At 44.5% G+C, this 26,101-nt stretch overlaps 1 protein-coding gene across 2 annotated transcripts in view; it reads left to right on the top strand.

The window, feature by feature from the left end:
- Positions 1-23,416, top strand: part of LOC127647014 (lysine-specific demethylase 4A-like) — a 32,754-nt gene extending 9,338 nt beyond the window's left edge. For both annotated transcript variants that reach the window (XM_052131061.1, XM_052131059.1), the window contains exons 11-22: positions 194-1,896; positions 1,972-2,062; positions 2,267-2,448; positions 2,859-3,054; positions 3,534-3,610; positions 3,692-3,747; positions 3,887-3,995; positions 15,335-15,523; positions 18,279-18,449; positions 20,933-21,052; positions 21,153-21,245; positions 21,338-23,416. In XM_052131061.1, the coding sequence (XP_051987021.1) occupies positions 194-1,896; positions 1,972-2,062; positions 2,267-2,448; positions 2,859-3,054; positions 3,534-3,610; positions 3,692-3,747; positions 3,887-3,995; positions 15,335-15,523; positions 18,279-18,449; positions 20,933-21,052; positions 21,153-21,245; positions 21,338-21,475 (3,125 nt within the window). In that variant the 3' untranslated portion in view covers positions 21,476-23,416. The remainder of the gene's footprint in view (positions 1-193; positions 1,897-1,971; positions 2,063-2,266; positions 2,449-2,858; positions 3,055-3,533; positions 3,611-3,691; positions 3,748-3,886; positions 3,996-15,334; positions 15,524-18,278; positions 18,450-20,932; positions 21,053-21,152; positions 21,246-21,337) is intronic.
- Positions 23,417-26,101: the final 2,685 nt, after the last annotated feature.

Here is a 26,101-nt window from a genome sequence, read left to right as displayed (position 1 = left end):
GTTCTCTTATTTCCTGCATGAACTCTAAAGACTGTCAACGGTTCCTTCAGTAACTCCATAATAAGGGAAAAGCTTTGAGGCACTTAACTAGGATATTTTAGGCTCCATTTAAAAGGTGTTTGGAGGATCTCCTGAAAAAGAAAAAAGTAGTTTTTTTTTATAAATACTATAAATATTCTGTTTTTTTCATCAGGTGATGGGAAAGCTGAGGAAACCATGGAGACAGACACACCTTCTCCATACCAGAAAGAGAATCAAGCCTCTCCTTGCACGAAGCCAGAACTCACTCCATCCAACCAGCAGCCACACCCCACCTCCAGCAGTGACATCACAACTCAACCTCAACCAAGTGTTGACATCACTACCTCTGAAACCAGCGATGTCACCTCATCCTCACAATCCAGCAACATCAGTGATGACACCAGGGATGATGTGGCACAGATCATTGATGTCACCTCTCAGTCAGGTGATGTCCTTAGCAAGCCGGATGACATCACTCAAAACGGTGAACTCATAATGGAGCCAAGTGACATCACACACCATTCGTGTTCCAGTGACTTCTCTGCTGAAGTCCCACCCACTGAAATCACACCAGAGCTGCAGACCAGCAACATTAACTCCGTCCACATCTATGATGTCGCACTAGAACCCAGCAACAGTACCATTAGCGCTAAATGTGAGCCCAGCATTAGCTCTGCCCACACTTGCTTTGTCACTGCAGAACCCAGCGACAGCATCATCAGCCCAAAATGCGAGCCCAGCATTATCTATGCAAACACCAATTATGTCACTTCAGCACCCAGCGAGAACACCATAAACACGAGTACCGTCAGTCCTAAAAGTAAGCCCAGCAATAACCCCACCCACACTCATGATGTCACCACAGAAACCAGTAAACCCAGCATTAAATCCACCCTCATCTGTGATGTCATCACAAAACCTAGCAACAACACCATAAACACGAGTACCATCAATCCTAAATGCGAGCCCAGCAATGGCTCTGCCCACACCTATGATGTCACAGCAGAACCCAGCAACAACACCATAAACACGAGTATCATCAGTCCTGAAAGTGAGCCCAGCATTAGCTCCACCTACGCATATGATGTCACCGCAGAACCCAGCAACAACATTACAAACACAAGTACCATCAGTCCTGAAAGTGAGCCCAGCATTATCCCCGCCCACACTTATGATGTTACTACAGAACCCAGTAAGCCTAGCATTAGCTCCACCCTCATCTGTGATGTCACCACAAAACCTAGCAACAACACCACAAACACGAGTACCATCAGTCCTAAATGCGAGCCCAGCAATGGCTCTGCCCACACCTATGATTTCACAGCAGAACCCAGCAACAACACCATAAACACGAGTAATTTCAGTCCTGAAAGTGAGCCCAGTATTAGCTCCGCTCACACCTATGATGTCACTGTAGAACCCATTAACAACACCATTAACACAAGTACCATCAGTCCTGAAAGTGGGCCCAGCATTAACCCCTCCCACACTTATGATGTCACCACAGAACCCATTAAGCCCAGGCTTTACTCTACCATCATCTATGATGTCACCACAAAACCCAGCACCAACACCATCAGCCCTAAATGTGAAACCAGCATAAGCTCCGCCCACACGTATGATGTCACCACAGAACCTAGCGACATTACTGTCAGCCCTAAACGTGAGCTTGCCGATTCGCGGAGTATCTCTGTGTCAGTGAGCAGTAGTCAGGTGAGCCGGCCTGCAGTCCAGCACATCTTCCAGAGAACCTTGAGTCCCGCAGAGGTGCTGCACGTCCACAGCTACGCTAAAGGAGATTACAGTGAGATGGAATCACGCAGCAGGCCCGAGAGAGACCCAGACAGCGACTCTGACAGCGAAGAGGACAGCAAGGTGTGTATGCCACATACAACATGCATACTGCTGTGTGTGGCTGTGTATAATGAGTGTGTTTGTGTCGTCTTGTAGAAATCAGATGAACATCCAGTTGAAGTCCAGCACAGGCTCCCTAGACTCCCCAGACACCATCCTCTGATGAAGGACAGCATTAGTGATGAAGGTTAGTTATTTGAAATGATCAACGAAATGTTTAACCTTTTCTTGTATTGTCAATTTTCACAATGAATTTGAGACGACAGTTTGCGCTCAGTGTGAAAATTCAACTCCAGAATACACCATTATTCTACTAGATCTCTATCTGTACCTGATGGGTTATTATTCTTGTGTGAATTTCTCCACTGATGAATTGTGTGCATATTTGCAGAGCTGCAGGATCAGGCTGCTTCAGAGGAGGATGGTTTGGACGGGGAGGCCTGGGCTCGACCTCTGACCCAGCTGTGGCAGAACAGACCGTATAATCCAGAGAGAGAAAGAGAATACAACAGACAGATGAGTCTGCTGCCACCGTACTGCTCTGTGTGCATGCTTTTCCAGGCACACCAACAGGTAAGGCACAACAACTTACCAAACCTAACATTTGAATGTAACAAATAAAAGAACAATGCCAAGACAGGCCTGAAATGTAACTGCATTTGAGCGCTGGTATTAATGTAATATTTAAGAAGTTAATATTTTCATAATGTACTAGTTAGAAGGTTCCCTGTGTAATATACAACATTCAATGGCTATGTTTACATGCACCCTCATAATGCGATTAAAGCAATACTGTTGCTCATGTAACCCAGTTTACTGTGATTATTTTATTTAAATTATGCTAATACAAAAAGAGCCTTATTTACCTTGAAAAGAGGCATAGTTGCACTAAATAATTGTGCGCATCGTGTGATCTGTGTATAATCCTCTCCCAACGCTCTATGTCCTCCTGTACAACTTCCTGTTTGTGTGTGTGTGTTCAGTCTGAAGGGGGCGAAACTGAGCCAGTCGTAGTGATGTCAGGGGGTCAGATGAGGAGCAAGCCTCTGATTCCAGAGATGTGTTTCACAATGACCACAGAAGACAGCGCTGATGTCCACCTGACCACACCTCACCTGGAAGAGGACGGCACCAGCCTGCTCATCAGCTGTTCGCAGTGTAGCGTTCGCGTGCACACCAGTGAGTAAACAGGCCTCCCATATTTTGGCCTGGCCCATTTTCAATGGTCAAAAATGATATGTGGGTCACATGGTATGAAGCTAGTTTTTCTTGTCCAACAAAACAAATGCATGAATTACAAATAATTTTGAAACTAGCAATGCATTATTTATTCACATAAAAACAATAATGTCAAAATGTCCAAAAAAGTAACACTAACTTGGCTCTTCAGTTGCTTTTGCTTTTTGTATCATCTGTAGATTGATTACTTAGAACCAAACTAGCACATCTCTCTTCAGGATTTGAGGTATCATTTATGTCCGTAGCACAAACGGTGTGTAATAATATGTACACAAAGATTGGGGTGTGAGAATGAACTAAAGTAATAGTGATGCATGCCTTGGCAAACACCACTTATATTAAATATTGAAAGAATATGCAGAAGAGGTGTGTTGAGTTATCAGAAGTCTGATTAATTTGAGCTGTTTGTTCTCTTCTAGGTTGTTATGGTATCGCTCCAGTGAGAGTCACAAAAGACTGGAAATGTGCCCGCTGTAAAGCCAACGCCCACACTGAGGTACCACTGTCATCACGTTGCATTAAACGCAAACATTTTCTGTCTGAATCCTAGGTTTATGATGTCTTAATCTGTCGCCAGAATTGCTGTTTATGTTCGTTGAGAGGTGGAGCATTACACCGAGCCAATAATGGCAAGTAAGTAAGCTGAAGGTCCACTAGAGGGCAGCACCAACTTGACATAATACAACCTTTTTTATGATCTATTGATGGTGTTAAAATGACAAAAACTACCACCCCAGGTTCCTAAAATGTAACAATGTGGCTTGTTACGCAGATGGGTTCACGTCCTGTGTGCGGTGGCAGTGCTTGAGGCTCGCTTTATAAACATCAGTGAACGATCACCTGTGGATCTCAGTGGCATTCCCTTACTTAGATTTAAACTGGTGAGTTTATGTTCCCTTCACCCAAGTGGCTGCCCTTTAAAAAGGAACAATTCCCTCCTCAAAGATGTTTCTCTGTCCCAAACCTTTATTACTTAACAGTTTGGCAAATGGTGGGTAACAGGTCAAAATGGGTCATAGGTCTTTTCTGATACTGTCACGGAAGGAGGTGACAAACAGTGATGTAATTGTCTTTATTAATACAATACAATGTAACCAAAAACATAACTGTGCATAGTTACATTAGGATAGCAAAATAAAAAATGGTTTCAACTTTTAAAAGAGAGTGTAAAAACCATCCAACTTTTGTTGTTGATGTAATAGTTTTTGTCATCATATGGATTCAAAATACAGTTGTTAGGACAGTGGCTCAAATTTGAAGATTAGCCACAACATGTATTGTTGTCCCTATGCATTTCGTGGAAAAGTTCTCTCATCATTTACTCACCCTCATGCCATCCAAGATGTATGACTTTATTTCTTCTGCTGAACACAAACGGAATTTTTCAGTGCTGTAGGTCCATACAATGCAAGTCAACAGGGTCCAAAACTTTGAGCTCAAAAAGCACATAAAGGCAGCATAAAAGTAATCCATACGACTCCAGTGGTTTAATCCATGTCTTCTGAAGAGATACGATAGGTACTGTAAGTGTAGGGCTGGGCGATACAGATAAAAAATGTATCACGGTTTAATGTTTCATATCATTTGGTATCGATAATTATTGATACATTTTAATAACCTTAAATGTACCAGTAGAAAAAAGGTTTGAATTTAACCACTGTATTTGTAATTTATACACTCTATTAATGCAAACAAAAATAATTTTCGTTTTAACAGTCAAAAACTAATTAAAATGTAAACAAATATCTTCTTTCTTATATGAAGATTAAATACACAAGTGATAAAGAATCTATTGAACTTGTTAGAAAATGTTACAAATATCGTTTGGAGGATTTCTCATAAGGCATTGAGGCCAGGTACCTCTCCATCATCGACTGCTTGTGGGTTGTTTATTGAAGTGAGGTAGATGTGGGTTGTGGCGGACGACATGTTGTATATTTCAAATGGCGGAAGGAGTTAAAGTGATGAAATAATTAGTTGCTTGTGTTTCCGTACTTTTAGCCTAAGTGTTCTGATGTTGGCTTACACACAACGGTGTTCTGGTGTTGGCCAGACGTAAAGAAACCAAAAAACTGCCACACTGTCGAGCTGACATGTCTTTTTTTTATCTCCTCATTGCCGGCAGGCATGGCACTCACTGTGTTCTGACGTCACATGGCGATAGCGCAACCAAACCCCACAGCAACGCAACTTGCTACGAGTGACAAGCAAACAGCCAATAACATGCTCCTTTATCAAGCCATGTGATGCTGTTTATGATCCAGGGACGGCACATGCTTGAGGGTTGTTCATGCAACCAAACTTCATGTATATTTACATTTAAATGAAACTATCAAGCATTATATAGAAAACATTTTATATCGTTTTCGATAAAGGTGTACCTTCGGTAAATACGATACCGTTTTATCGCCCAGCCTTATGTGTGTGTGTGTGTGAGAAACGTCTAGGTTACGGATGTAACCTCTGTTCCCTGATGGAGGGAATGAGATGTTGTGTCTGAGAAGCGACACTAGGGGTCTCTCTTGAGCGCCGAATATACCTCTGATCTATGAAAAAAGGCTAATGAGAAGTTGGCAGCTAGTATTTGCATACCCCGCCCCCGGACATACGGGTAAAAAGGCGAGGAAATACTATGAGTTCATTCAGGATTTTTCTGAGGAGCCGGAAATGGTCCGGCCACTACAGTGGCTCGGCTCAGCAACGTGGCCGGGAGGACATAACTTCTCATTCCCTCCATCAGGGAACGGAGGTTACATCCATAACCTAGAGGATCCCCGTCTGTTGCTCTCTTCAACGTTGTGCCAGAGAAGCGACACTAGGGGTCCAATTTAAATCACGCCATGCGCTGAGCCGTGTACGTGTACTGCTGACACAGTAGCGGGCAGGTATTTTATGTGCCAAGACGACCAGCTGTGTCAGACTGCACGTACCCTTCCCCAATGCCCCAAAAAAGTCGTCGGAATCCTTCTGGTTACCCTAGGCAGGGGAACAAGGTGACGCTTGCCAACCTGGGAAAGGGCCAAGCCTGGCTGGGCCTCTTTTCTCTCTATGTTTCTCGCATAGAGCAATAAACGGCCAGGGCACTACATGCATCAAGGGAATGGGGTCTTACCCAGTTTCCTATTCTTTCAGGGGGAAAAGACCCTGCGGAGACCACACCTGCCCGGAAGTGGAGGTACGAGTAGTGAATACGTCACATGTGTTTTTAGGCGACACGTGGAAAGTGGCGTGGTGGTAGATCCAGCCTCAAGGAGGGGGGAGTTGCTACAACACGGTGACCAGAGGGCAGGCGGGGGCTGCCTAAGGAAAACCCGGGTCCACTTGTAAGGAGACCGTATCGTGGAAAATACAAACAGGGGGAGTCCGCGTAGGAGTCCTCACCCTGTGGAGCACCTATTCCAGTACAGGGTAGATTAAGTACCCGCAGAGACTGCTGAACTGCGGACCCATGAGGGCTAGGGAGGAATCGTCCAGGGATCCGAGGAGTGGGTTCTCCTGGGAGAAAAAACACACAATTTTACCTCAACCGAGGGAAAGGGTGCTATATGCAAGCGATTCACCAGGCCAGCCCATCAGCGTGTTACCGAGTTCTACTGGCTCGGACCTGAGAAAACACGGATGATACTGACTCAACCCTGAGGCGTGGTAGGAACCTTGGGCATGTAGCCTGGTCGCGGTCTTAGGATCACATGTGTGTCTGCTGGACCGAACTCCAGGCAAGTGTCGCTGACAGAGAACGCTTGCAGGTCCCTGATGTAGGCGAGCGCGATCAGCAGGGCAGTCTTAAGAAAGAGGGCCCTGAGTCCAACTGATGCTAGCGGCTCAAAGGGAGGTCTCTGGAGGCCCACGAGGACTACCGAGAGGTCCCAGGAGGGGAACAGGCTTGGACAGGAGGGATTCAACCTCCGGGCGCCTCTTAGGAACCTGACAATTAAGTCGTGCTTACCCAGGGACTTGCCATCTACTGCGTCGTGATGGGCAGCGATAGCAGCGACATACACCTTTAGGGTGGAAGGGGACAGCCGACCCCTCCAGCCTCTCTTGCAGGAATAAGAGCACTGACCTAACTGCGCACCTCTGTGGGTCTTCGGCTCGGGAATATCACCAATTAGAAGTGCCTGGTAGAAGGGGCTCTGGCTTGGTGTCTACGATGGTAGGTGGTAGACCGGCTAGATCTTCCACGTTCCATCCAGGGGCCAGATGTGGAGGTTCCAAAGGTCTGGGTGCGGATGCCAGAGCGTGCCCTGCCCCTGAGAAAGAAGGTCCTTCCTCAGGGGAATTTGCCAGGGAGGGGCTGTCGTGAGGAGTACGAGGTCCGAGAACCAGAAGGCTCACTGGGGGAAATGCGTATTTGTGCATTCCCGCGGGCCAGCTGTGTGCCAGTGCGTCTGCCCCAAGGGGAGCCTCTGTTCGGGCATACCAGAGCGGGCAGTGAAAGGTCTCTCGGGAGGCAAACAGATCTACCTTGGCCTCGCCGAATCGTTCCCAAATCAGCTGGACCGACTGGGCCTCCACTCTCCACTTGGCAAGCGTTGTCGTGACAGCGCGTCCTCTATCACATTGAGTTTGCCGGGGATGTGAGTGGCACGCAGCGACCTGAGTTCCTGGCGACCTGGCTCCAAAGGAGGAGACGACGGGCAAGTCGTGACATGTGGCGGGAGCGTACGCCACCATGGCGATTTATGTACGCTACCGCGATGGTGCTGTCTGACCTGACTAGGACATGTTTGTCCCAAACTAATGGGAGGAACTTCCACAGGGCAAAGAAAACAGTCAGCAACTCTTGGCAATTGATATGCCAGCACAGTGGGGCCCCTCTCCAACGGCCCGCAGCTGCGTGCCCATTGCACACGGCGCCCCAATCCAGTCTGGAGGCTTCGGTCGTGACCAGGGGCACACCTGCCCATAGAAAGCAGAGGTCTGTCCAGGGTTTGAATGTCTGGCGGCAGGCGGGGGTGATCATCACACGGTGCGTGCCACGGCACCATGCTCGTCTCGGGACTCGAGTCTGAAGCCAGTGCTGATACGGTCTCATATGCATCAACCCCAGTGGCACGACCGCCGCGGAGGATGCTATATGCCCCAGGAGCCTCTGGAAGAGTTTTAAAGGGACCGTCGTGCCTGGCCTGAACTTGGCAAGGCATTTCAGCACCGACTGCGCACGCTCGTTGGTGAGACGTGCTGACATTGAGACTGAGTCTAACTCCATACCGAGGAAAGAGATGCTCTGAACCAGGGTGAGCTTGCTCTTTTCTCGGTTGACCTGAAGCCCCAGGCGGCTGAGGTGCCTGAGCACCTGGTCTCTGTGAGCACATATTAACTCTCGGGAGTGGGCCAGTATGAGCCAGTCGTCGAGGTAATTGAGCATGCGGATGCCGGCTTCTCGGAGCGGGGCAAGGGCTGCCTCTGCAACTTTCGTGAAGACGTGAGGGGACAGAGACATGCCGAAGGGGAGGACTTTGTACTGGAACGCCTGGCCGTCGAACGCGAACCGTAGAAAGGGTCGGTGTCGAGGCAGAATTGAGACGTGGAAGTACGCGTCCTTCAGGTCTACCGCTGCGAACCAATCTAGATGCCGGACGCAAGTTAGGATGTGCTTTTGCGTGAGCATTTTTAATGGGAGTTTGAGCAAAGCCCAGTTGAAAACTCGTAAGTTCAAGATCGGTCGTAAGCCACCGCCTTTCTTGGGTACAATGAAGTAAGGGCTATAGAAACCCTTCTTCATTTTGGTTGGAGGGACAGGCTCTATCACGTCTTTGAGTAAAAGAGTAGTGATTTCCGCGTGCAGGGATTTGGCATGTTCACCGTGTACTGCAGTAAAGTTGGACGCCCTGCGGTTGGGTGCAGCAGCCCCGTCTAAGGGGAGCGGCAAATTAAATGAATTCAACAAAAGATTCTCCTCCCGGCCCTCCACCGGGGGGGTCCGTGAGACGGGGGGCACCTGCTTCCTGCAGGGCGCGCGACACGTGGGCTGAGAGCTGGGCCCAGGTTGAGGCGGAGCAGCCTGTTGTCTCTTCGCAGGGGGACGCCGAGGGCGAGCAGACTTGCGACGGGGCAGGGTATGAGAGATGGCCTCTGTCTGTTTCTTCACCGCGGAGAACTGCTGGGTAAAGTCCTCGACGGTGTCGCCGAAGAGGCCGAACTGGAAGACTGGGGCATCGAGAAAGCGAATCTTGTCGGTCTCATGCATCTCGACCAAGTTCAGCCACAGATGCCTGAGTGACTGCGCTGTGACCTTTGTGGCTCTAAGGGCGAGATCGGTCACTGAGCGCAGTTCCTGCAGCACATCGGGATACATTTACATTTACATCTATTCATTTGGCAGATGCTTTTATCCAAAGTGACTTACAAAAGAGGAAAACATAAGCGAATCATCTTAAGGAGACAGTGGTACGAAAAGTGCCATACTACAAAGTTTTACTATCATCAAAATAGTATACAAAACAGATTTAAGTGCAATAAAAATTTTATTTAAAAAAAATGTATTTATTTTTTTTTGTGACCGGTTAAGTGCTTTTGGAAAAGATGTGTTTTTAGCCGTTTTTTGAAGATAGAGAGTGAGTCAGCTTCACGGATTGAGTTGGGAAGGTCATTCCACCAACGTGGTATGATGAAACTGAAAGTCCGGGAAAGTGTTTTGGTGCCTCTCTGTTTTGGTTTTTACAAGGCCACGTTCCTTAGCCGACCGCAGGCTTCTGGTGGGAACATAGCTCTGCATAAATGTTTTTAGGTATGCTGGAGCAGATCAACAGTGACTGTTTTGTATGCCAGCATCAGGGCCTTGAATTTAGTACGTGCATGAACCGGCAGCCAGTGGAGAGAGACAAAGAGTGGTGTAACATGTGCTCTCTTAGGTTCATTAAAGACCAAACATGCTGCTGCATTCTGGATAATTTGGAGAGGTCTAATAGCACATGTTGGGAGGCCTGCAATGAGAGCGTTACAGTAGTCCAGTCTAATTATGACAAGTGACTGAACGAGCAGTTCTGTGGCATGTACAGAGAGGAAAGGTCTTATCTTCCTGATATTGTAGTGTAAATCTACATGATCTTGCAGTCTTTGAGATGTGGTGTGTGAAATTTAGCTCATCATCAATGGTTACCCCTAGATTTCTGACCGTTTTGGAAGGCAAAACTGTAGTTGGACCCAGCTGCACGGTGATGTTGTGTTCAACAGCAGGGTTGGCTGGAAAGACAAGGAGTTCGGTCTTGGCTGGGTTGAGTTGCAGGTGGTGTTCCTTCATCCAGGCTGAGATGTCTGCCAGACAGGCAGCGATTCGAGCGGTCACTGTGGTGTCGTTGGGCTGGAAAGACAAGTAGAGTTGCGTGTCATCAGCGTAGCAGTGGTAAGAGAAACCATGTGACTGGATGATGGGTCCCAGTGATATAGTGTATATGGAGAAGAGAAGTGGCCCAAGCACTGATCCCTGAGGTACCCCAGTAAGTAACTGATGTGGTTTGGGTACCTCCCCTCTCCAGGCTACCTCAAAGGACCTTTCTGAGAGATAGGAGTTGAACCAGCCAAGCACAGTTCCAGTGATGCCCAGTTTAGAGAGGGTGGAGAGTAGGATCTGATGGTTGACCGTGTCAAAAGCAACAGAAAGCTCCAGCAGAATCAGAACGGATGATCTGGATTCAGCTTTTGCCTGTCTCAGTGACTCTGTGACAGACAGCAGGGCAGTCTCAGTGGAGTGTCCACTTTTGAAGCCTGACTGATTGTCATCCAGCAGCTTGTTCTGTGAGAGATAGGCAGAGATCTGATTGAAAACCACCCTTTTTTTCCGTTTTTGCCATGAATGGGATGAGCGTGTTCTATCTGTGTGGGGTTAATGTAGTGGGAAAAGTGCCTCCAAGAAGGGATGTGTTAATTATGTGTGTAAGTGCAGGTAGGATGGACGGAGAGATGGCCTGGAGAAGGTATGATGGAATGGGGTCAAGGGAACAGGTTGTGGGGTGGTTGGAGAGGAGGAGTTTAGAGACCTCAGTGTCAGTTAAAGGAGAGAACATAGAGAAAGAAGAGTTGCATACAGGAGGTGGGTGTTTGACAGGGTGTGGTGCAGTGAATGTATTGCTGATGGCTGTAACCTTGTTAGTAAAAAATGTGGCGAAGATATCTGCTGTCAGTGATGTGTCAGGTGGTGGAGGGGGAAGGCAGAGAAGTGTGTTGAATGTTCTAAACAAGCTACGAGTGTCTGTGGTGCTGTTGATCTTGGTCTGGTAATATGAAGTTTTTGCAGCTTTAATGTTATCTGAAAAAGTTGCAAGCAGAAGCTGATATTTACCTAGATCGGCTGGATCTTTAGATTTCCGCCATCTCCTCTCAGCTGCCCTGAGATCAGTCCGATGTTCACAAAGGACGTCAGACAGCCAGGGGCTGGGTGGTGTAGTACGTGCTGGTCTAGAGGAGAGAGGACAGATGTTGTCTAGACAGGTTGTTAAAGTAGAGCTAAGTGTGTCTGTAGCAGTGTTTACATCAAGTATGGAAAATACATTTATTGTGGGAAGAGAGGCAGAGACATCAGTGGAAAGGCGAGAGGGCGAAAGGAAACCAAAGGTGGAGTCGGTTTTACTATGGATGGATATTAGGATATTTGAGATGGTACAGTTACGTGTAAAAATGAGGTCCAACTGGTTCCCCGATCTATGAGTTGCTGTGGTGTGTAGTCTTTCCAAGTCAAATGAGGCCAAAAGAGTATTCAGTTCAATGGCCTGGGGCTTGTCTTGGTGTATGTTGAAATCGCCAAGAACCACAAGTGGGGACAGCAGGACATCCAACTCCTCAAGAAAGCTTGTCAGCAGACCTGGAGGGTGATAGATGACAACAACATGTAATTTTGTGGGTTGCATTGTAGTAATGGCATGGAATTCTAAAGATGTATTGTTACATAGTGAAGCCTGTGGTGAAAAAGTCATTATGTTTTAGCAAACCTGTTCCCCCACCCCTACCAGTATGTCGAGGGGTGTGGGAGAAGGAGAAGTTGTTGGAGAGAGCAGCAGGTGTTGCTGTATCCTCAGGACATATCCATGTCTCTGTCAGTGCCAGGATGCTGAGGGTGGACTATGTGGCGAAAGCTGGAATGAAGGCAGCTTTGTTCACAGCAGACTGGCAGTTCCAGAGTCCCACTGAGAATGAGAGTGGAGCAGGTGTTGAAGGGCAAAGCGCCCGTAGGTTGTATGGGTTGTGTTTTGTCTTGCATCTGTATCTTGTGAACAGTCTACAACAGATAACAGGGATGTGCTTGAAGGCATGTGTTATTAGTGAACTAGTCATGTTAGTATGTATGTATAAGTAAACTAATAAAAGAGATAGAATAGAAAAAATACTTCAGTGCTTTGGTTGTTGAGACTTGTCAGTGTCCTTGCTCGGTGGACTCGTACAGGTAGACTCGCTGGTCTTTACCCAAGTAGGTCTTCACACGAGGAGGGCTTTACACGAGGGCCACCACTGCTGCTTCCGTGTCAGCATTAAGTCCAATAAATACACACTTTAACGAGCCGTTCAGTGGAAAAAGCGGCCACGCCTTAATGCTACTTAGCACAACAAAGCTAGTCACATGGTCACCCGAAACTGAGGGTTGCGCAGGAACAAATGCAACTACTGTACACCGCAAATAAATTATGCTGCACTTTAGCAATTAATAATACTCTAAAACAAGTGAAGAACTGTTTGCAGACATTAAAACGACGATAGTTTTACACAAACTGGATAACCAACCCGAAATCCAACAGCGAATACTACGAGACAGGTCAACACAAATCTAGCAGCTGAATACTACGGGACAGGTCTAAACAAATCTAGCAGCGAATACTACGAGACAGGTCAAAACAAATCTAGCAGCGAATACTACGGGACAAATCTAAACAAATCTAGCAGCGAATACTACGAGACAGGTCAAAACAAATCTAGCAGCGAATACTACGGGACAGGTCAAAACAAATCTAGCAGTGAATACTACGGGACAAGTCTAAACAAATCTAGCAGCGAATACTACTAGACAGGTCTAAACAAATCTAGCAGCGAATACTACGAGACAGGTCAACACAAATCTAGCAGTGAATACTACTGGACAGGTCTAAACAAATCTAGCAGTGAATACTACGAGACAGGTCAAAACAAATCTAGCAGTGAATACTACGGGACAAGTCAAAACAAATCTAGCAGCGAATACTACGGGACAAGTCTAAACAAATCTAGCAGCGAATACTACGGGACAAGTCAATACAAATCTAGCAGCGAATACTACGGGACAAGTCTAAACAAATCTAGCAGCGAATACTACGGGACAAGTCTAAACAAATCTAGCAGCGAATACTACGAGACAGGTCAACACAAATCTAGCAGTGAATACTACGGGACAAGTCTAAACAAATCTAGCAGCGAATACTACGAGACAGGTCAATACAAATCTAGCAGCGAATACTACGGGACAGGTCAAAACAAATCTAGCAGTGAATACTACGGGACAAGTCTAAACAAATCTAGCAGCGAATACTACGAGACAGGTCTAAACAAATCTAGCAGCGAATACTACGAGACAGGTCAACACAAATCTAGCAGTGAATACTACTGGACAAGTCTAAACAAATCTAGCAGCGAATACTACGAGACAGGTCTAAACAAATCTAGCAGCGAATACTATGGGACAAGTCTAAACAAATATATCGCACACACACCAAACACACGTTTAAGCGACCCGTGTTCAAGACAGTAAACAAACAGTACCTGATCTAGCAATGAATACCACTCTAACGACGTTAAAAACAATGAAATAAACACACTTAAATACAACTGCAGACTCTTGTAGATAGATCGCTTCTCCCCACGTACAGCTCTTTGCGCGCCTTGGCCTGGTGGACTTGCAGGAGGGCCATGGCGTGCAGGGTGGAAGCGGCATGTCCGGTGGCACTGTAGGCCTTCGTGGTCAGCGAGGATGTTGTCCTGCAGGCCTTGGAAGGGAGCACAGGGTGACCCCACCAGATGGTAGGGTTTCCGGGACACAGGTGAAGCGCAACAGCCCTATCCATCGGGGGAATCGCTGTGTATCCATAGGCCGCTCCGCCGTCGAGGGTAGCGAGAGTGGCTTTGTGACGGGTGGAGAAGGGTGCTCTCCACAGTGACATCAGCTCATCATGCACCTCTGAGGAAAAACGGGACCGGGGAGGTGTGGCCGTGAGCGGCGCCCAGGCCCCAGGAACCAGTCATCCAACCGCGATGGCTGTGGGGAGGACGGAGGGTTCCATCCCCAGATCGTTTCCAGTGCCACCCGCACCATCCTCAATCCCGTGGGAAGAAGGAGCAATGCGGGGGGCGGCTAGAGTGGCTCGCTTTTGAAAGCGAGCCGCGACCGCAACGTTTCCAACGTTTTCTGAATGAACTCATAGTATTTCCTCGCATTTATACCCGTATGTTCGGGGGGCGGGGTATGCAAATACTAGCTGCAAACTTCTCATTGGCCTTTTTTCATAGATCAGAGGTATATTCGGCGCTCCGACAGAGAGCGACAGACGGGGAACAGATAAATATATAAGTCCTTTTTTACTATAAATCTCCACTTTCACATTCTTCGTCTTTTGTTTTTGGCGGTTTGCCTTCTTTGTGCATATCGCCATCTATTGGGCAGGGAGGGGAATTTATAGTATAAAAAGGGCTTAAATATTGATCTGATTCTAACACACACTTACCATATCACTTCTGAAGACATTAATTTAGCCACTGGAGTCTTTATACTGCCATTATGTGCTTTTTGAGCTTCAAAGTTTTGGTCATCATTCACTTGTATTGTATGGACCAACAGAGCTGAAAAATGTATCTAAAAATCTTTGTTTGTGTTCAGCAGAAGAAAGAAAAGTCATACATATGGGATAGCTTGAGGGTGTGTAAATGATGAGAGAATTTTTATTTTTTGGTTACTCTTCATTTAATGCATTTAATATTTTACTTATAATCTATCATATATAATTTCTGTTACCTTTTCATTTAAATTATTTTGTTACTTGAGACAGTCTGGGTCCTGAAGCAAAACCAGTTGAGAAGCACTGATAGTTGAGTAGTAGATAAGTAGAAGATAAAACTGTGAAAACTGTTCTCCAGGATGTGGGTTTTAACAGAAAGGTTTCTGCCAATGCTGGCATAATGTTATTTATATCTGCACTCAGTCATTTCCTTGTCTCACTTCCTCTAAACTGACTTCCTGTGACCTTATCCCTCTTGTATGTTGCAGAAATGCTACTACTGCAAACGGCGGATGAAGAAAACATCCGGCTGTTGTGTGCAGTGTTCTCATGGTCGCTGCCCAACCTCATACCACCCCACCTGCGCTCAAGCCGCCGGCGTCATCATGCACCCGGATGACTGGCCCTTCGTCGTCTACGTCACCTGCTGCCGCCACAAAGGGCCTGTCCAATCAGAGGTATAGCCTCTGAAACACAGTGTCATATAGATCTACTTTAGAATTTCAAACATTATTGCACTACAATCTGATATGTCTCCCTGATGAATGTAGATATCTGCACAGCGTCAGCCTCTTTCTGTGTCCCTTAAGAGCAAATGCAAAAAGCAGATCTCAGATGTAAAATAGATAGTTCTTATCTGCAGTACTTTTTAAGGGCGTAGTTCAATAACCTGTGTTCTTCACTTCCGTGGAACACAAAAAGAGAAGTTAGGTAGAATGTTCATGTTGCTTTTATCCATACAATGAAAGCGTATTAGTGACTAGGTGAGGTCAAGCCCAAAGGGGAACCATAAACATATAAACATTGTGTGCTGTATTCCAAGTTTTCTTAAGACATACGATAGCTTTGTGTGAGGAACAGACTGATATTTAAGGCATTATTCTCTGTTAATCTCATTTGCACCCAGACATATTCTAATTTAATGTTCAGTCGAACTCACAATGATGTCATGTAATGTGCAAGAACTATTTCTTGGTTTCCTTGAGCTCAACTGGAAGATGGTGCTAGTAGGGTTGCAGCGGTATACCATGGTTTGAAAATTGACGGTTACATCTTACATTTGCTTATCTACAGTAGTGAGAAAAAAAAGCAACCGGACGGAGATTCTCACATGCACGTGCGCATCTCCTTTCCTTCTTGACAGTCTGTCAGACTCATCAACTTGCGCCACACACACACAAACATGCAGCAGATGTCAGAGAGAAGCGAGGCGAGGGGGTCTGACATGAGTGTGTGTGAGTTAAATCAGTGTTTCTCAACTGGTCTATTCGAACTAGGTCGTGGACAGCAGGGAAATAACAATGCCATGGTAACTTCTCCCATTGAAGATATTTTGGCGGCCGCCCAATTGATCGAGTATTTACCTGCCGAGGCAGATTTAATGATCATCTCGCAAACAGCTAAAGACTTATCATCTGCACTTTCGCGAGTGTAACGAGCTTGCGCTAATGATCTGCTCTTCTCTCTGGTGTGCGCGTTCAACAACTGAGCTTCCCTCGATATTGCGGAGCGCAGACATCAAAACTGTGACCAATTTCAATTCTAGCGAGACTTTTCTAGATTAAATTGTTACGGAGATTGTCAATTCGAACCTCTCAAACAGTAGCAGCCCTGACATGCCAAACAGCACTGAAGAAAAGAGGAACACTCATTTAATTAAATTAAATAAATAAATTAAAAATTACACACATCACCTTTACAAATTAGTTTCAGGATTTTACATGAGTAAAAGTAACTGTTATATTTTGACAAAATGTTATAGTTTCATATGAAATAATCTAAAGGTAGAATCTATTACACCTCATTTTATATCAACAGTGTTTCAGCTAGTATTTATTTGTCATAATTACATTAATTTATTATTATTATTACTATTATTTAAGACTAGCACACTGACCTAACCATGGTAACGAGGAGCCTTTCCTTCTCTGTAATATGTGTATAACTATGTAATATTAGATAACAAACGGGATAATAATGGGCTCATATAAGTAAATATGATCTTCAATTTTTGGGGGAGAGAAACGTCCTGTAGATTTTGTTGTTGACATCAACAACAAAAATAATGTCACTTGATGCATGTCCTTGTACTGGAAAAGCATGAGCAAAACTATGCAACATAAAAGGAAATGCAACCCAGGATACATTAAATACATGCTATGTTTAATATATGGCAGGTCGACACTTGATTTCAAATGTAAAATCTGTCCTGAAGCAAAACCAGTTGTGAAGCACTGAGTTAAAGGTACAGACAGGAGCAGTCTGGCCTCACTGTCGCACATCTACAGTATATGTTAACTGTTAATAATCATAGGACATTACTTTAAAAGCTCACACAGCTGATGTTATTTTTCAGTTAGAAGTTCATTTAACATGCTATGCTAACATGCTTTAGTTATATAACATGTTATTTTGTATCATGTTTATAATTCTGTTTATTATAATTCTGTTAGCTTTCTTATTTTTTCTATTTATTTTATTTTCAAAAGGGAGACTTTTTTTTACACATACGTCAATAAAATAAATGCTTTCAAGTTTCAATTATAATAAAGTGTAATTGTGTGATACCGTGAAACCGTGATATTTTCTGAGACTGTTATCATACCGTTGCAACCCTATGTGCTAGCAACACCAAGATCATGGGTTCGATTCCCAGGGAACTCACAAACTGATAAAACATGTACCTTGACTATACTGTAAGTCGCTTTGGATAAAAGAATCTGCCAAATGCAGAAATGTAAATGTACTTCTTAGGCTCATGTAGAGATATTAGCATTAATTATATTAGTAATGATTATTTTGATTATTCAATTTATGCCCCGACTTAAAAGGTTGTATTAAACGTCCATGAAAACAGATCCAGCTCCACTTATTCCACAACGACAGTGCTTCTGTATTTACTGATTTTGTATTTTTGCATTATAATTTCCTCATATTTTGTGATCTACATCACCTGAAACTGTTTGGAAAGTTTCGAGTTTATCTGGAATGTGATCTGTGTAATTCTTCCTCCTGCAGTGCTGCTCTCACGCTTCATCATTAGAGTTTATTGTGATCTCATGTTACGTTACGTGAGATCAGATGACTATTGGACAATGAACATTTTTCTTGAAAATGTTGTATTGTCGATGTTGTCAATAACGTTGACTAATTATTTCAGTCCTATTATTAATTTGAATTTAGTTACTCATCTATCTGTCTCTCTTCCTGTAGCGTAATAAAGCAGCCATGAGAGAGCTCAGCGTGGGTCAGAAGGTCATCTGCAAGCACAAGAACGGGCGTTACTATCAGTGTGAAGTGATACAGCTGTCAAAAGAGACGTTTTATGAGGTCAACTTTGATGATGGTTCCTTCAGTGATAACCTTTTCCCAGAGGATATTGTGGTGAGGGAGATAAAGAGATCTATACACTATATTACAGGTTTTCAATTGGTGAGGCACGCCTCCCCTGGGGGGCGCCAGAGAGCCCCAGGGGAGGCGCAGTGCGGGTTCGTACGGTCATGAAAATCCTGGAAATGTCGTGAAATTTAGAAAATGTGTTTGCCTGGAAAAGTCATGGAAAAACAAGTTAACACTGAATGTTTTGGAGAAGTCATGGAATTTTCTAAAAAATATTTTCAGCAGTACAAGTGCGCTAATCATTTTTAAAGTTTGGCACGATCGTGGAGCAACGTGAATAAGTGTTACTCAGAGCCCGCGCGGAGCAGCAGTATGCAAAATGCATTGCTGCGTAAACCGAGTAGATTGTGATTATGCGTAGCGCCATGCAGCGTCGCGATTGCTGCCTCATTAACACTAGAAAAGTTCGCTCACGATTGCTCAAGTTCATATGGATAGTGTACAAGGAATTAGTACATTTCATATTTACATTATTGTTCAAATATACTGTATTAAGTCTTTAAATGTTTGTATGTAATAACTTGCCATGTTAATTAAGCTTATGGGGATGTTGTGAGTCTGAGCAGTGTTATTATTCACTTCTTGAGGAGCAATCATTAAAAGTCTCAGTATCACATACATTCTCCTGTTTTTAATGGAAAACATGTGAGAAGACCTGCGCTGGTCGTCACTGATGTCCCTTGATCTTTCTGTCAAGAGTCGCATCAGTGTACCGGAGCAAAAGCAGGGGGTTTCACGCTGGCAGTTTAGTCCGAAACAGAGCACAGTTCATATGAAATTTGTTAATGGGAAAACTGTTTTGCAGACCGCAGTACAGAATACAAAATGACGTGCATGTGCGTTTTTGCTTATTAAGCATGATGACATCATCAGTTGCACAGAAACAAACACTTGCATTTCTCATTTATCCTAAAAGCATAAGAGTTATCTTGTGCCTCCACAGCGTTAAAGTCTGCTTTTTTAATCTTAATTAAGTTAATGTCAGTGTTACTGGACACTTTTATTTCCTTTTTTCTTTTTTTTTTTCAAACATTCGTGTCCCTCTGAGTCGTTTACGTTTATGAAGGCTAAAGAATGGAGTTCTCTGACACATTCTATTATTTAACAGTCATACTGGTGTGTCAGTGCGTGTTGTTTAAATAAATGTTTATTTTGTAGTAAACCACATAGCTTGTCATTTGTCATTCATTTTAGTTAAGATATGCTGTGGTACATTTTTCTTATTTGGCATGTGTACATATATGTTTTAGGAAATGTATGGTCATGAAAATGTGCCTCAAAGTCATGGAAAATGATTGGTAAAAATGTGTATGAACCCTGATAATGGTTCACGTCTGTACACATCTGTCCTGCTAGCTTGTGTGTTAAAGTGCGTGTTATGCATATGCGTGTTGCAAAATGGAGTTTCTCCACCTCTCTTGAAAGGCTATGAAAGTCCTCATCCCCTTCACCTCCACTTACTTATGTGAGTGCAGGTTTTCCACTTTGACCCTGCTTAAAAGCAAATCCCGATCAAGGCTGCAGGTGGAGGACGATTTACGTTTATTCCTTTCTACCGTGCAGCCCCGCATCGATCACCTGTGCACATCAAAAACTCGGACTCATTGTTCCCACTGATGTAGGGCCGATGAAAATAAAGAAGCAAAATCGGATCACATTTTTGCTTAACGTAGGCCTATATGGAAGTGATTTTTACGCATTTGATACTGTGACAAAACAGCGCTGTCCATCTTGCCGATGTTGTTTGATGTTGATATTTTCACAGTTGAATTGGCTAAAGTAGCCTAAAATTATCCTAAAATCTCAGTGGCATGGCTGTCTTTAAGTTCTCTAGAGGGAGGCTCAATTTAACCCAATTTGAAAACCCCTGCACTACACTATTCCTTTACAGCAGTTAGACAGTATCATAGATTTACTAATTATGTTGGTTTATCTATCTGTCTGTCTGACTGACTCTATGTCCATCTGTGTATATGTCTATCTGTCTGTTTATCGGAATGTCTGTCTGTCTGTCTGTGGCTCTTTCTATCTGTCTGTATCTGTCGCACTTTCTGTCTGTCTGTATCTGTCTGTTACTCTTTCTATCTGTCGCTCTTTCTCTCTATCTGTCTGTCTGTATCTGTCTATCTTTTTGTTGCTCTTTCTGTCTGTCACTCTCTATCTGTCTGTCTGTCACTCTATCTGTCTGTACCTGTCTGTCAGTCAATCTTTCTATCTGTCAGTCTCTCTGTCTGTCTGTCGCAATTTCTATCTCTCTGTCTGTCTGTCTGTCACTGTTTCTGTCTGTCAGTCTATCACCCTTGTCTATCTGTCTATCTGTCTGTATGTCTGTCTGTCTGCATATCTGTCTCTCTCTCTCTCTCTCTCTCTCTCTCTCTCTCTATATATATATATATATATATATATATATATATCTTTTTCCTTATTTAATGAAATGTTCTATTGGTTTTGTAAATGGTTTGATCTAGAACCGGGACTGTGCTCAGATGGGTCCTCCGTCACAGGGTGAGGTGGTTCAGGTCAGATGGACAGATGGTCTTGTCTATGGAGCCAAGTTTGTGAAAGCTCATGTCATACAGATGTACCAGGTAATTTATCTTGGAGAGATCTCAATTCATGAAATTGATTTATCTCTGTTTACACAGTTATTATTCATTGGATTGAGTTGAATTGCTGCTTCTTTTTCAGGTGGAGTTTGAGGACGGATCACAGCTCACAGCGAAGCGAGATGATGTCTACACGCTAGATGAAGAACTTCCCAAGAGAGTCAAGTCTCGTCTGGTGAGCTCCATACTCACTGAGTTTGCAAGGTTTGCAATCAATAAAGATTCAAATCTTTATGTGTGTTTGATTTCTGAATGTGTGTGATTCAGTCTAAGGCATCGGACATGCGATTTGACGAGATGTTCGGAGAGAAGAAAGTCCAGAGCAGCAAACGACAGAGAGTGATCAACTCCAGGTACAGAGGGGACTATATTGAGCCTGTCATTTACAGAGCCATCATGGAGTAGCCAGCGATAACACAGCCTTCACCCAAAAACACCAGCACCCATCCAGCGGACTGTAGCACAGCCTGCTAATGTCAATAGTGTTCCATTTGCAGGAACCAGATGTCTGGATGGCTTTGACCACTCCCTGGGAATGTACATGCCCTGATTCATCCAACACACTTTTTCTGATTTTCTTACAGTGTCTTTCTCAGATAATGTTGCTTTGTAGGATGTGTTGACACCTTTTTAACCTCAACACTGTGAAACCGTGTCACAAACACTCTTGGATTTCAACAGCTTCACAGGGTCTCCGGATGAATTCCCACTGAAAGCAGTAGTTTGTGGAGTCTTTCTAATACATATTCATTTGATTATTTGTAATCTCCATTGCATTAAATGTACATTAATTTATTCTATTCAAAGGGATGGTTCACCCAAAAGTCAAAATTCTGTTATCATTTACTCACCCTCACCTGTATGACTTTCCTTCTGTAGACCTTGAAAGGTGCACGTTGTGAAGAATATTCGCTCTGCTCTTTCCCAAACAATGAAAGTGAATAGGAGAGAAAAAAACACACCATAAAAGTAGTCCATTCTGTGTCTTCTGAAGTCATACGATAGCCTTGTGTGAGGAACAGACTGAAATTTAAGTCGTCATTCACTGAAAATCTTCCCTTCTGCCGTAGGTCTCAAATCTCAATTGTTCGATTTGAATATGCGCATATTTAAATTAGGTGACTACTTGCACAATAAGCAACGATGTTTGGGTTTATTGATGTTAAATCTGCCATGACGCATCTTGACCTTATTTTTATATACTTTAATTTGTGAATAACAACTTAAAATTTGCTTCGTTTGTCCTCCAAGCTATCGCATAGATTCAGAAGACTTGGAATAAAGCACATGAGTCATATGGACTGTTTTTAATATGATTTTTTTTTTAAATAATTTTTGGTGCTTGATAATATCTGGTCTCCATTCACTTTCATTGTATGGAAAACAGCTCCTGTTGTGATCCCCAGAAGAAAGAAAAGAATACTGATTTGGAAGAATGTGAGGATGATTAAATAATGACAGAATTTTAATTTTAGGGGAGCTGTCCCTTTAATTCAGGGTGCTGTTTCTACCCACATTTTACAGAACAGAGGTGTCATTGCCATTTTATGGATACAGATTTCCTTTATATATTTCATAAAGTGAGCAACTGATGTTGAATATTGTAAATTATTTTTGAACATATTGAATATAACTTGTTTTTTTTACTTGCCTATTTATTACTTGGTGCTTTACAAAGGCAACTTCTGCAATACATTGAGTCAAATTCCTGTTGAAGTTCTGTTTTTAGAATGAGGATCATATAAATATCACGTACTGAAATGCCAAGGAATTTTCCTCCCTGTTTCTCAGCTTGTACTCTGTTTTAAAACATTTTCATTAATATAGCTTACTGCTGTCAACATTTTATCAACCCTCCCCAAGGTTTTAATAAGCAATTTTTGCACTTCTGAGCTGTACTTTTATTAATTCTCTTTTTTTTCCCCTTGCAGTAGTCAAGCTCCAGAGGCATAAATGTACTTAGGAAGTTCAGAGGGCCTTTTGTTGCCCGTTGCTTGTCTTTATCTGTTGGGCCGTCTAGCCGACAGCTTTTGTAGAAAGTAAGCTCGTTTGAGTCCCTTGTTTTTTCAATAGAGGGCTAGTCTTCAATATGAAAGAATTATAAAAGGTCTTTTTCTATCAAGAAGCCTGTTTTATTGCTTTAAAATACATGTTTTTTGTTTATATACTGTCAGATAGAATTTGATGTAGTTCATTTCAAATGTTGAGTTCCAGCACGTTTCTGCTGCCTCTTGTTTTGCTTTTAAATACGAGTCTCGTTTTTGCTGTACCTATGAATGCAGAGACTCGAAGACTTCCATATGTATTTAGTAAAAAAGCATTAATGTTTGTCAGTAAAAGATGTGTGCCGACATGTTTCTTACAATGGAGTGTGTCTTTATTCCTGTTGAAGGATTAGGGTTTGGTTCCCTTCCGAGGGAACTCGCACTGCGTCGTTGAAAACGACTCTTTGGGGAACGCTCCTTAGCGTGCGCCTCTGAATTATGAATGAAACTATTCCAATCTTGATTGGTGTTGCGTCATGACGTAACATGTGACGGCATAACCGGATGCATAAAAGTGACGCCGGTACACATACACATTAGCTTTCGCTCTTCAGCAAAGCTCTATGTTGAAATTGTTTGTCTTATTTGGTGTTGTTTGTCTGATTTAAAAATATTATGGCCACCGAACAGTTCAAGAAGTGCGTGCACTCCTGCCCTCGTTTCATTACGGGTAGGGACACGCACGCTTTATGTGTGAACTGTTTGGGAGCACAGCACGCACAGGCAGCTCTCGAGGGATCTGCCTGTGAAAGTTGTGAAGCACTACCCATGAGAGTGCTGCGCTCCCAGTTGGCGTGCTTCGATGAGCACGGTCAGGCTCGCGTTCCCCACGGTTTTGGTCCCGCGTCTGTTGAGGCAGCCGGCGATTGAAATCGCGGGGTTCGCAGCGGATTTTGCAGATGAGAATGAGACTGCTGCGGCACGTTCTCATTCTTCGTTTGAGGATCCCGAGCCTACTGTGAGTGGTGCAGAAGCCCGCGTCGCGGCTTCTTCTGCCCATGATCAGGTCCCCTTGCTTGAGCTCACTGCTTCCGAGGAAGTGGATATGCTCAGCATCGATCGCGGACGACCGTGAGCCAAGCACGCCAGTTTTTGGCCAAGCTTATGAGGAGCTGATTGAGGTTGTGGCGCGTGCGTGGCCAGACTGAATATCAGCTGGCCACAAAATGAGCAGGGAGCGCAAGTTGAAAGCAATTAGGCGTGCGTTTCCTGCGGCACAGATCACAAACTCAGCGCCGGGGTTTGCCGTTTATCCCCGATCTCCACAAAGTTATCTAAAAGCGAGATCGTGGGGTAAACCGCATTCGTCCCGTATCTCCAGCCCCAGTGTTTGATTACAGATGATGTTTTGGGGGCACGGTATATGGGCTAAAACCCGGCGCTGCCTAGTAAGCCCTGCAGAGATACATCTGCTTTAATAAGTAGGGCTTACATGGCCGCACACAATCGGTGTTGGTTTCCGCCGTCTCTGGCGCTCGGGCCACATCAATTTCCAGCGAACGTACAGCGAGCGTTAGTGTCAAAAAAAAAATAATAAAAAAAATAAATAAAAAACAACAAGCATCAATTGTGGTCACAAGAACCGTGATCGACTAAATCCTGCCGGTTTCCTGCTTCAGGAAGTCGGGAACAGTGCTCGAAAAACACCCGAGACCAGCCTCGAGAGGCTGGTTCCCTTAGTTGAAGCTTCAGGAAAGAGGTCCTACCGAGGTGGTAGAACCTCGGAGGGCAACCGAGGTTGCTCTCGCAGCGGAGTCCTCAGGAAATCGGTGTCGGTTCCCGCCGTCTCTGACGCTTCGGGCCACATCAATTTCCAGCGAACGCACACCGTGCCGTTAGGTGTCAAAAAAAAAAACAAGCATCAGTGGTGGTCACAGAAACCGTATCGACTAAATCCTGCCGGTCTTTCGCTTCAGGAAGTCGAGAACAGTGCTTGAAAAACACCCGAGAGGCTGGTTCCCTTAGTTGAAGCTTCGGGATAGAGGTCCTACCGAGGTGGTAGAACCTCGGAGGGCAACCGAGGTTGCTCTCGCAGCGGAGTCCTCAGGAAATCGGTGTCGGTTCCCGCCGTCTCTGACGCTTCGGGCCACATCAATTTCAAAAAATAAAAAACACACATCAATTGTGGTCACAAGGACTGTATCGACTAAATCCTGCCGGTATCTCGCTTCAGGAAGTCGAGAACAGTGCTCGAAAAACACCCGAGACCAGCCTCGAGAGGCTGGTTCCCGTAGTAGATTTTGTAGAGGCATGGAATCATCTTCCCAACATATCTGCATGGGTCCTGCATATAATAAAATCAGGGTACAAACTGCAGTTCGGGCACCGCCCCCAAATTCTCTGGGGTGGTGCAGACTACAGTGGTTCGGAGCAGGCTCAGGTGATGGAACAAGAAGTGCAATCTCTGCTGCTGAAGGAGGCCATAGAATGTGTTCCTCATTCAGACAGGGAGTCCGGTCTTACAGCCAGTACTTTATAGTTCCAAAAAAAAAAAAAAAAAAAGGATGGGGGGTTGAGGCCGATTTTAGATCTCAGAGTTTTGAACCGGCCTTTGAGGAGGTTCAGGTTCAAAATGCTTACCATTCCTGTCATCGTGAGTCAGATCAGATCCGAGGACTGGTTTGTCACGATAGATCTAAAAGACGACTATTTTCATGTACCCATCCTTCCATGTCACAGGAGGTTCCTGAGGTTCAGCTTCGGGTGAAGCTTACCAATATCGGGTTCTTCCGTTCGGCCTAGCACTCTCTCCCGCACATTCACCAAATGTATGGATGCAGCTCCTGCTCCTCTGAGACTTCAGGGCATCCGCATACTGAATTTTATCGATGACTGGCTCATTCTGGCCCAGTCTCGAGAAATGGCGATTCGGCATCGAGATGTAGATCCTTGGCCATATTCGAAGTTTGGGGTTGAGACTCAACACAAAAGTGTGTGTTACAACCATCCCAGTGCACAACGTTTCTGGGTGTTGTGTGGGACTCTG

Source organism: Xyrauchen texanus, chromosome 7 (genome assembly GCF_025860055.1).
Source record: "Xyrauchen texanus isolate HMW12.3.18 chromosome 7, RBS_HiC_50CHRs, whole genome shotgun sequence".
In the NCBI taxonomy this organism is placed as follows: domain Eukaryota; kingdom Metazoa; phylum Chordata; class Actinopteri; order Cypriniformes; family Catostomidae; genus Xyrauchen; species Xyrauchen texanus.
Note: the sequence above shows the minus strand (reverse complement) of the source record. Positions and strands in the feature narration are given on the sequence as shown.